Below are 12,363 nucleotides of genomic sequence, written 5' to 3' on the forward strand. Positions count from 1 at the left end.
AGGCTCCAGGCTCCGAGCCATCAGCCCAGAGCCCGACGCGGGGCTCGAACTCCGGGACCGCGAGATCGTGACCTGGCTGAAGTCAGATGCTTAACCGACTGCGCCACCCAGGCGCCCCCGAAAGATTTTTTTTTAATTTTTTTAAAGTTTATTTATTTTTGAGAGAGAGACAGAGAGTGCACAAGAGGTAGAGAGGCAGAGAGAGAATCCCAAGCAGGCTCCCCACTGTTAGCACAGAGGCCAGCACGGGGCTCGATCTCATGAACCATGACATCGTGACGTGAGCCAAAACCAAGATTCAGACACTTAACTGACTGAGCCACCCTAGCGCGCCCCCCCCAACCTTATTAAATTTATTTTTGAAACATTTTTAATCTAGATTTGTCAGCTAATTTATAACTTTCAAATATCTTAATTAAATTGTTCCATTAGGACTATAGATCACATGTAGAAAATAGAGAGATCCCATACACCTCTACCCCAGTTTCCCCCGATGGTAGCATCTTACAAAACCACAGTACAGCATCACAACCAGGATATTAACAGGGACACGGTGAAGGCACAGAGCACTCCCAACGCTCCCAGCCACACTCCCTCTCATCACATGGGCAAATCCGCCACTGTAATCCTACCATTTCAAGCATGTCGTACAGGTGGAATCACATCACCTTTTGAGGTTCCTGGCTTTAGCTCAGCCTAACTCCCTGGAGATTCAGCCAGGTTGTGGCTCAGACACTGCCTGGTGACTGCCACGTGCAGACAGCTGTTCAGCTTCCCCACTCAGCCTCCACGGACACCCCAAAAGGGGAGAAGCTACTTATCACTGCTGCCTGGGGGGTGGGGGTCCTGGGACTCCGCCAGGCCTCCGATGATCGCTTGTCAGTAATGACTTGTCATGCTTCCGTTTTGTACTCATTTCATAAAACAAGAACAAGTAGGAAAAAAGGAAATCAAATAATTATAAATTGAGATAAACTACAAAGATACCTAGTAAGCAACAGACACAGGATTTGCTTTTCATTTCTGACCACAGCTGTAGAGAAGTTCAGCAAAGCCTCTTTTCAAGACTCCATTTGTTGTCAAAGTCTTGGCTAATAGTCTAATAATCTCATTGTCAGGTGACTTGTTAGCTAAATCATTAGAGATGACCATATAGGATTGCTTCCCCTTGAAAAATCCTCTGAACCTTGTACTACACTTCATAAAATCAAATTAACAGTGCACACACAATTGAGGTTAAATTATGGTAAAAAATCATAAAATATAAAATACTGGTATAGGTATCTACATGGTGAAAGTGGTCATTCAAATTTCATAGTTGCCATGGCCCCAATCTGATTTCTGCAGACAACAAACCTTCCCAAGAAAAGCCATGTTCACTAAACCGTTTCATTTTCCTCTTCCTTGGCAAACAAGACTAGATTTCCCAGCCTCTCTGGGACTTAGATGGGGACATATTTAATTCTGGGCAATGGAATGTATCTAGAAATGATAGGTGTCACTTGTGACAAGTGACTTATGTGTCCCTTGAAACAGTGAAGGGGCAATGTGCCTTCTTGTATTCATTTTCTTCCAGCCAAGGACCCCACCACAGGAGAGCGTGATGATGGAAGGAGCCTGAATACCCAATTAAATGCCTGGGGGCGATCTGCCTTGGGAACTGCCCAACCCACACTGGACCGTGACATAAGAAATTAACTTTTCCTGTCTTGAGCACTGTGAGTTCGGTTCTGTTTGCAACAGCAGTGGCCACAATTCGATGGACGATTCACAGATATCGGTGCTAAGACTGACACTGCTCACGAGCCAGGAAGTGACAACCGTTCATCCATTCCCGCCTCTACCCTGTTGTTTTTCCCCAAAGTTACCTTCGCAGGCCTAGTAAACACTTAGAAAACAAACACACTTGCACAAAACACTTAGAAAACAAAATGGGGAAAATATACAAAGCTGGTTTTATAAGATAGTTTTTTAGACTGTTTCTATGTTGTTAACTGCTACCGTTTGTGAATTTTTATTTATTATGAATATTTTCGATGAACTGTTATTTATTTCATTACCTAGTGCAGTGGTAACATAATCTTACGGGCTAGAAAAAGGAAAACCATTGCTGGAGTAGAACTACTTATTTGAAAACTAAGCTTCTTTGAAGAAAGGAGAAAATGGATATAAAGCAGCAGCAGCACCGACAATGTAACATTGTCTCACAAACTTCCTTGCTTTCCTGTTGATCCACAGCCCTTTCCTGGTTTAACTGTTTCGATGCTTGTTCTAGATACTATGTGGATGACAGTGAGGAAGACAGACTCCAGAGTCATGAATTACAAATGCAAACTTAAAGGTACTAAATTAGTAGTGATGCAAGAATAGTTCACTATGATAATATAAACATCATACAAGCAGGGCACACACAAACACTCAAGTACTTCTCTCTGCATAAAAAAACTGTACTTGAAAAACACTAGTTTAATGAAAGAATTTGAGGTTACCCGCTCCACTAAAGAAGGATCTTCCCGAAGCTCAGTATAACACATACACCATACGCATTTACATAATATTCATTCTTTAAGTTATACGACAACCAAACACTGAAGAAAGGTTTTTAGTTCATTATTATAACATACCAAAACTATTTTAGGCTTCACAGAGATACAGATCCCCATATTATGGGGATTATATAACATTCCCATTTTTCTAGTAGAAAAAACTCTACCCATTGGGTAATCACTATTTTCCACATTTCTAAACTATGACTACTCACCTACATGCCATTCCTCATTTTAGTTAACACAACTAGACTAAAATTCCTTAAAATATATTTAAGTAAGCTATACTAGAGTGTTGCAATTCTTAATTTGTATCAAGTCACATTATAACAATTCAGGTGTATATAAGTAAAACTTTTTGAAATGAAAATTAAAGTATTATACTTGGAAATATCAAAGCTATGTAAGGTTGATCATATAATATTAATACTATAATTTATTCAGATTTTCTAAATAGAACATGTCCAAAGGTAAAGTTATCCAGAGATAAATGTTATGAGATAGAATACATATATTTAACTCTGTGCCCTCCATGGAGGAGCCACTCAGGAATGACATTAAAGTAATTTTTAAAACAGCCCAAATTACTGGAACAAAGAGAACGAGAGAAGCCTCACTGGAAATCAGATCACTCCATAATGAGTGACTTAAACATCAGCAAGCTGGCTCATCCCTGGCAGGTGTGGCGGGAGGGGATCGGCAGGGGTAGCAGAGAAGACAGCCATCCTGCACTACAGAAAGAACCCTCACAAGGCTCAAGAACTGGTAAGCACCAAGCGGTTACAGAAGGAGAGTGAAAGTGTAGCAAAAAGCAAATGGCATAGATGGAAGTCTTTTGAAAAAAGCAATTAACACGCCGATACCCTCAACACCAGCAGAACGCTGTCGCATTATTCTCTGTAGAAAGTCAACAGTAAGTTTGCTGGGCTGGCAAAACCTGACACAGCTGGAGTCTGAAAACGGGGGCATTACAGGCAATGTTACAGAGTGTTTAAATTCTGCTGCCCCAGCCTTCTTCCCCCACTCCTCTGCCAGAACAGGAGCAAACCGTCTCAGATGCACCAGGTGAGATATGGGAAGAACTGTCTCTGGAGAGTCTGATCGCCCCCAGAAAAAGACCTGAGGGTGCAATACTGGAGCTTTCCCAGGGAAATGGCCCCATCACACCGCTCCGCAGCAAAGCCCACTGTAGGCAATGACCCCACCACCACATCGCTAATTTGGGATATTTAAATAATGGATCCACGGTGTCTGACGATAACATAAGCTCAAACCTATCTGTCAAACTGGTAAGAATAACTTTAAAGGGGACCAAGCTTCACTATATAGTTAATGAAACTAAAAAACCTGGCTCCTATTCATTCAAAATCTGTGATTATTCCCATACGCTGTGCTGAAACTTAGTTTTGCATTTTCTATTAAACATAAGATCCAAAATTAAATTTAAATGTTACTAGAGGATGGGGATAAACATCACTTAGAAAAAGTGGCTCCTGCATTTCCAAACATTATTTTTTCCTAAGTCAAATAATCTTTTAAATATTCTCTAGAAGGGAGGAATAACCATAAAGATATTTACCAGGGCGTGAGTAACTTGAAGGTTTTTTTTTAAGATTTTTTATTTATTTTTTTTTAATTTTTTTTTTTAACGTTTATTTATTTTTGAGACAGAGAGAGAGACACAGCATGAGCGGGGGAGGAGCAGAGAGAGAGGGAGACACAGAATCGGAAGCAGGCTCCAGGCTCTGAGCCATCAGCCCAGAGCCCGACGCGGGGCTCGAACTCACAGACCGCGAGATCACGAGATCGTGACCTGAGCTGAAGTCGGACGCTTAACCGACTGAGCCACCCAGGCGCCCCTAAGATTTTTTATTTTTAAGTAATCTCTATACCCAACATGGGGCTCAAACTCAAACCCCAAGATCAAGAGTCACATGCTCTTCTGACTGAGCCAGCCAGGTGCCCCAACTTGAACTTCTGGATATATTTGAAGGTAAGAACAAAAATCCCCAAAGCTACATTCCTTTAAATAAGCTAGAATTCAAATACTTTATTTGCTCACTGTCTTATACTAATTTACAACTTGTAACAACTAATTCTCTTATCACACAAAAAGCCATAATGCTATTCTCTGTGTAAGATAACTTGGCTTTCCTCCCTCATTCAATTTTCCATAGTGCATACGGCTCCCAAATCCACTGTAGTGCAATATAACCTGTACGAAAATACACCATACCTACGGGCAGAATTAATGATTTTATCTCTGCATTTCTCAGGACACCGGGATTATCGACATTCATGTCCTCAGTATCTACTGAATGAATACATTTCTTCTTTATCCACCTCAATGTTTTCCATCAAGTGGCTTAATTTCTTACAGAAATATAAAACACACAGACTAGATTCCTGTATTACTTAAAATCTTTTTGGCACTGTAGTTTGCTCTAAGTTAAATCAGTTTTGCATGCATAAATTTTTAAAAAGACATTCCAGAAAAGTCTCAAAATAATTCTGAAAACCAAATTTGCATACTTCCACTTTAAATTATTTACTGCACTGGCATCCACTACTAGAAAAAAATTTTTTCCCACATCAAGTGTATTTGTCCACATTCTTACCCATGCCTGGCCACAGATGTATGGTAACAGTCTGCCCTTTACTTTCACAGCATAAACGTAAAGATTACAAGGAGTGAGAGACTGAATTTCACAATGTGTGGTCAAAATATCTCCTCTTTGGCATCTTTATCAACATGATACAGTCTTACAATTTTCACATTTTCTAACTAGGGGTCCCTGTAACCCCTGTAACAGTTGAATAACTGTCAAGTATTAGAAAAATGAAGAGTTTTATTTTTTCTTTTTTGGTCATTATGAGGTCTTGAAATAATTCAGCAGCAATTTCACCCATGTCGTGCCTTTCAGTTTCTTGCAGAATCAGCCACAACAAGAAGGGGAGGGGAAGGGAGGGGAAGGGACGGAAGAAAAATCCTGAATCTAAAAGTTGGGCCAGGTAATAAAGGGAAAAGTATAAAAGTAAAGGCTGATAGCAAAATCACAGCAGCAGAGACCAATTCCATTACAGGAAAATATGGCAAATGCTGAATATGAACCTCTGGCTTCCAAAATTTATTTTTTATTATCTGAAAATCTCTTTTCCTTTATTACCTTACTTTGTCAAGAATGGCTATCTCCTGCTCCACAAAAGTAGAGATTAGAAATCTTACACTGATTTTTTAAGTAAAAATACTTATTACTTTGTCACAGTTTGTTTAGTACACAAAAGCTTTCAGTTGTACACCTGAAACTAGTAAGGCTATACATCAATTATATCTCAGTAAAAAATTTTTTTTAAAAAACCCTTCAAAACAGGGAGGACATAAGGGAAATAAACTAAAAAGGGAGTGAGTGGTGACAACATGATCTGGAGATGTACACAACTAGGGAAATGTATACAAATGTGTAAGTTCAGAAAGCGAAATCACTGGACAAAGGTGATAAGGAAACCCACTGGCAATTAGTTTGTAAAAACTGCTCCTGCGCATTACAATGATGAGATTCATGCTGACCTGAATTTCCTCCCAGATGTCTTCGTCCAGTAAGGTGGAAGCCCTGTGGTGTTGCAAAGGGACTATCAGGCAGTGTCCCTCAGTAAGAGATCGGACGTTGGGTAAACATAAATAAACCTATGGGGAAAAAGTTGCAAAGAGAAATGTTACTGTATTTATTCTCAGTTGCGACCAATGAGCCATGGGAAACATGGCTGACACCTAATAAAGCACACTTGTTTACAAGCAATATATTTTATTTTAATGTTTTTAAAGCTATCTGATATTTTCAAAATACTTTTAAAAGCCATGAAGGCAGATTCTAATAAAATGGAAATTTACAGCACAAGTCTCAATTTTAACTGTTCTATGTATTTCAGAGATTGAGCGTACCCAAGGGCAAAATGAATGACACACTTTATCCTTGATCTGAGAAAGTTACATGCTTTCAAAGCCCTTGAAACAACACAATTTGGGGCAAGAATGAAAAGATATATGGCTTGGTAATGAAAGAGAAGTCTAACTGGTGCCTATCAATCAGGTTTTCCTTATCATACTGCCTAAGTAAAGAGAATTAACCCAAGTAAGAGAGAAAGGAAATGTTCTCTGTATGGTTTTACTGCTCTGCTTAAGTTCCATCTGTTTAAATACATGTGTTACCTACAAACTGGTGCTATTTTTCCACTATATACAACTGTCTTAAAAAAGAAAAAAAGTCAATTAGCCTATATATACTGAGCAAAGAGTGCTCATGAGGAACATTAAAAATATTCTGCAAAGGGACTCACTCTTATTTTCTACTATTTTTTGTTAGGTTTTAGATAGAAGTATTTTGTATGGCAGACAATATTATTTCACAAAATAATGCAAACTTTTTAAAACTCTGCTGAGAGAGGACAAAGAAGGAATGGATATGGAAATTTACCTAAGTTTATAGTAAGATCATAACCATATTCAAAATATTTTTAAAAATAACATCAGTACTGATTCATTAATTGTAACAAATTTACAACTTGTAAATTTGCTTACTAATGTCAGGTGTTAGTAAGAGAAGACACTGGATACAGTGTACATGGAACTGTCTTCTTAATTTTTCTGTAAATCTAAAACTGTTCTAAAAAAGAAACAAAGTCTATTTTTAAAAAAAGTAAAGCACAGTGTTAACACGAGGGAGACAGATAACTTTTATTTTTAAAAAAAGGAGGAAGAAAGCACGAAAAGCTGGCAATCAGAAGTTATTTAACTCTGTGATTCTAATGAGTATTAATATAGTTTCATTAATACATCTGGATTTAAAACATTCACTTTAAATATTAGGAATTCAAGCTGAGTGAGAATTACTGAATTGCTGTGGAATGTGATTTATCATTTCCACTGAATGGCAAAATAATTCCTTAGAAACTCAAAACCATCTAAGATTAACTTAGGTAATAACTGAAAGGAGTAATTTGTTCTTGTTTATTCAGATTAATTAAATGGCCTGTTAGCTACAGTGGATGGGATAGGTAGTCAGATGATGGGTAAGGTTCCTTCTAATCAATATTTCAAATATTTCTGTATTAACATAGTCACAGCCGAAAGGCTGGAGGTAGATGGTAGTTTTTAGAGCATATAACGCATAGATGCAGAAAGGAGAGACTCCAGTGGCTTTTTAAGTTAAACTAGAATGAAAAGATTGAGTCCCAATGGGAAGAAACAGGTCAGTCAACTCTCAGGAAGTGAAAGGCAAAAAGAATTTAATACCATGAGGAAAGACTAGTTGGAAAAGGTGGATTACCTGACAGCAGAAGAGGGCCACCGGCAAAAACAGGGAAAGACGTGTATGACAAATAGGAAGGGTGGAAGACAAGAACCACAAAGTGTCTGTTCACAGGCCAGCAGTTCACTTTCACGAGTGATCTGAGAAACGCCTCCTTGGGGAAGCAGCCTACAAGGCAGGAGGTGAACAGAAGGTCTGTGCCCCCCTGAGCCCAGCCTGTCTCCAGTGCACTGGGGAAAACAAAAAACCCCAATGAAAATTCTCCAAACTTCTAAAGCACAGCAGGAAAAATTTCCTTTGTTTAATTTGCTCTTACGTGTTTAAAAGGTAGGGATCGGACTGAAGAGGAATGAAATATTTATAATGTCGTAACTAGAAAAAATGTAAATGTTTATAAAAGTCTGAAAAAGAATTCAGATAAATTGATACAAGTAATTGGTTATAGTGGGGTTTTTTTAATTGCATAAATTTTATTTTTTTTAATTGAATAAATTTTAAATGGAACTTTTACATTTACCTTTTTGATAGTTTGGAAGGGGGAAAAAAGAAGAGTGAAGAAATAAAGTTAAAGAAACCCTAACGTGAACTGAGAAGTTGACTGTCTTAACAACAACCTAAAGATACTAAAGGCCAGAGTCGTAATGGAAAAGCCCACACCGGTTCTCTGGACACACAGGTGTGTGTGGAGAGGGGCGGGACATACACAAGAAACAAAAAACTAGCAAATAAACACGTATATGCACAGTCCCTGAACTATGAGTTCCTGAACTAGCATGGCACTCATTCATTCCTCTCCTCTCCTTTTCTCACTCCCTCTGCCCTGGGCCACACTCTGTTCCACGAACCGGCTCTTTCCTCCTCATGGCTCTTCACCTGCTGACGCCCCTTCCTGAAATATCAGTCATTCACATCCTCATGTTGCTTGCTCCTTCCATCTTTCATACCTTCCCTAAAATACCTCCTTACAGGGGGCCTTCTAGATCACCTTCTCAAAAAATGCTCTCCCATCATTTTGTCCCATCCCTTGCTCTATTTGCTTTCTGACAACACTTTCTTCAATCAGGGCAATTATTACTTTATTTTCTGCCTTATTTTACTAGAATACAAGCTCCACAAATACTTCTGATGCTGAGTCTACTTTTCTCTAGAAACTAATTACGGTCTGGTGTATGTCGGGCACACAATAATTAATCAATACAAGAATTAACTCACTGAATATTTAATGAAATGTGACAATTATCAGTAATTAAGCAATCATTAATATTTATTAAAATAAGTGACTCCGAACATACACTCTTGATATACAATGGGATATATGTTTGGTCAACAATGGAATTCATGCTTGGTGCACAATGATGAGTGAGAGTTACCTAGGTGCTCACAGAACTTACAGCCTATCAGAAGAGGGACTTAATACACAAGTAAAATAAGGTAAAATTTTTCAAATTATCAGATATTCTAAGAAGAAAAAAATAGGTTCTATGAGAAAGTAAGGGAAGAAGCAGCAACTGCTTTAGACGGAGTATTTCTGAAGTGACTTGAATACTAAGAATCAAGTGCCAACCATGAAAATGAGGTCCCACGGCTGGCCAATGCCAGGGCCAGAACCTGGGTTCAGGCGGTTGGGCTCCCAAGTTCAGGCCCAGTGCTGCTCCTCTAAAGAGGAGAATCATACAAAATGTGAGCTTCAAGTCACCTAAATTTTTATGCTGCTCTAGGGAAGAGCCTAAGAATCACAGGAAGTCAGAAAAGAAAACTATTTGCAACACAGAGTAAGAGAAGACCAGACATGTTAGAATCCTGTAAGGGTCTGAAGAAAGAGGCAAATCTGGACACAGCACTACGTCACTTCCTCGGGGCCATGAGTGTGGTATTTCTTACCTTAACACCTATTGCAACAATAAGGTGCTTGGGAAACTGAGAGCTTTCAAAACAGTAGGGACATTTTTCCATTCGGGCAGCGAGACTCTGATGCTCGGCAATGGCTTTTTTCCTCTGGTTCTCTTCCTCTGCACCAAAACGTTCTCTCTCAGCTGCTTTGGAGACAAACATGTCATCTAGGGTATAGTAGTCTCCATCTGTTTTTCCCATAAACTGAAAAACCAAAATAACAGTAGTGGGGAGAAGGCAGGTGGTTAACGTTTTATTGTATTGCAGCTACCAAAGACATATCTGTAAGTTCCATGGTACAACTTTTAAATTTAAAAAAAGAAGAAGAAAAACGTGATTAAACATTTAAGCTTGATTTTCAAGTCAATCAATCAATCATCATCATCATCATCATCATCATCATCACAGCTGAAGTTGACTGAGTATTTACCATGTACAATTTTATGCAATTTGTTTTATGCTCCTGTGAGAATGAGACCATCATCATTTCCATTTACCGGATCAGGAAACTGAACCACAGAGAGGTTAAGAACTACTTTCATTTTAAAATTAGCATACGCTCCATAGAGAACATAAACATTTTTCAACTGTTCTCTCCAGGCAGCTTCTCCCCATCTCCCCCAACATAAACTGTAGCCAGGGGGATGCTTTTAAAACACAAATTTTACTTACTTATTTTATTTATGTCCCTGCGTAAAATCCTCAGAGAACTCCACATTGTGAACAGGATCAAGTTCAAACTCTGGTTTGCCTACTACATCATAGACACAGATAGAATGACCCTGGCAAAGTTCTGTCTCCTGTCTGTAGAGCCTTGGGCAAGTTACTTAATCTCTCTGTGCTCTCCGCACGCTTTTATTTCCTCATTTCAAAATGGTTGTAACAATACTATCTACCGAACAGGGTTATCTTGCTTAATCCTCTCAACGCAAGCCTGACACACAATAAGGACTCACAAATGTGGGCCCCCATTATTATTACAATTTTCTTCATAATCTGGCATTGATGACCTTTCCAGTCACATCTGATCACACCCTTACTTGAACTTTATGCTCTGGTCTTCCTGTTTTCAACCCAAAAGTACTGTTACCTTCAGGCTTTGCACATATTGCTCTCTGACCAATTTCTGCCTTCAGTTTAGCCATTTGCTACTCATTTTCCAACCTGAGGCTTAGATTTAGCCGTCACCTCCACAAAAGAACATCCCTGGATCTCCCAAGACCCTCTAGTACTGCACTCCTATCAGTTTCATGACCACACTGTATCATAATTGCTCACTAACTTCTGTTTTTCTCTCATTAGGCTAAGTTCAAAGTTCTATTTAGTCTACTAAGCACCAAAAGTGAACTCTTTTTCTTTTTCATCATCAAATACAAAGCAATAGCAGGATGCTTGGATCTTATCAGACAGTTAAAAAGATTTGAAGACAGCTAGAATGGCTGCATTTATGTCAGAGAAAGTAGAATTCAAAGCAAAGAAATGAAGGACACAAAAGATCATTTCATAAGGATAAAGGGGTCATACCATCAAGAGGAATAACAATAGCAAAATTTATGCACCTAATTACAGAGTTTCAAAATACTTGAAGCCAAAACTTGACAGAACTGCAGAAAACTATGCGTCCACAACTGCAGTCAGAGAATTAAACACATTCTCCCAATAACTGATGGAACAAGGAGAAAATCAACAGGCACACAAGACTTGAACAAACTATCCAAAACTCTGACCTGACATCGACAGAAATTCTATCTAACATCTGCAAAATAAACATTCTTCTCAAGTGCACAAAGAACATTTACCAAGATAGAGGGCATTCTTAGTTATAGCACAATTCCTAATAAATTTAAAAGGATTCAGGTAACGTAAAGTATGTGCCCTGAACACAATGGAATTAAATTAGAAATCCCAGCAGAAATACATTTGGAAAATTGCCAAGTACTTGGAAATTAAATAGCCCAGTTCCAAATAACACATGTATTAAAGGAAGGAAGAGGGAAGGAAGGAAGGAAGGAAGGAAGGAAGGAAGGAAGGAAGGAAGGAAGGAAGGAAGGAAAAATCAGAAAGTATTTTGAACTGCCATTAAAAAAAAAGAGAATTTGTGGGATGGTGCTAAAGCAGTACTTAAAGTGATCATTACAGCACCAAACACCTATATCAGAAGACAAAAAAAAGAAAGAAAAAAGAAGAAAGGCCTCATGAGAATTAATGATGTCAACACCCACCTTAAGAAATTTTAAAAAAGAATAGAAAAGAGAACAGAATGTAAACAGAAGAAGATTTCTAAGATGTCATTATTGATAGAACTAGGTAAAAATCAGAAACCAGGTACTAATTATTAGTAATAAGGTATCTGTCTGAGCACAATAGTTTCCTTTTCTATACTAGAATTTATTTTTTATCTTCTACTTTTCCTCCATTATTGATCCTTGTTTATACCTCTCTATTGTGTCAACTTTGTCTATTTATGTGAACTACCCTGACTTACAAATTATTATTTTAACTTCAGACCTTTATCTCGACCGTAACATACAACATTTAAAAATATCAGAACTAGTCACTAATTATTTTCATAATAGTGACCAACTATGTGCTAGGTACTAATAGAGACCTTAAGTACTCTC

General features: G+C 38.3%; 1 protein-coding gene across 2 annotated transcripts in view; it reads right to left on the bottom strand.

Annotated features, from left to right (window-relative positions):
• The window catches only part of CWF19L2 (CWF19 like cell cycle control factor 2), a 158,492-nt gene that overhangs the window by 13,444 nt on the left and 132,685 nt on the right, over positions 1-12,363 (bottom strand). The window contains exons 13-14 of one of the 2 annotated variants that reach the window (XM_045482651.1): positions 9,734-9,946; positions 6,115-6,231 (exon numbers count right to left, since the gene is read on the bottom strand). The exons of the other annotated variant lie outside the window; for it this stretch is intronic. Coding sequence (XP_045338607.1) covers positions 6,115-6,231; positions 9,734-9,946 — 330 coding nt within the window. The remainder of the gene's footprint in view (positions 1-6,114; positions 6,232-9,733; positions 9,947-12,363) is intronic. 2 annotated transcript variants of the gene reach the window in all.

This window comes from Leopardus geoffroyi, chromosome D1, assembly GCF_018350155.1.
Source record: "Leopardus geoffroyi isolate Oge1 chromosome D1, O.geoffroyi_Oge1_pat1.0, whole genome shotgun sequence".
Taxonomy (NCBI): Eukaryota; Metazoa; Chordata; class Mammalia; order Carnivora; family Felidae; genus Leopardus; species Leopardus geoffroyi.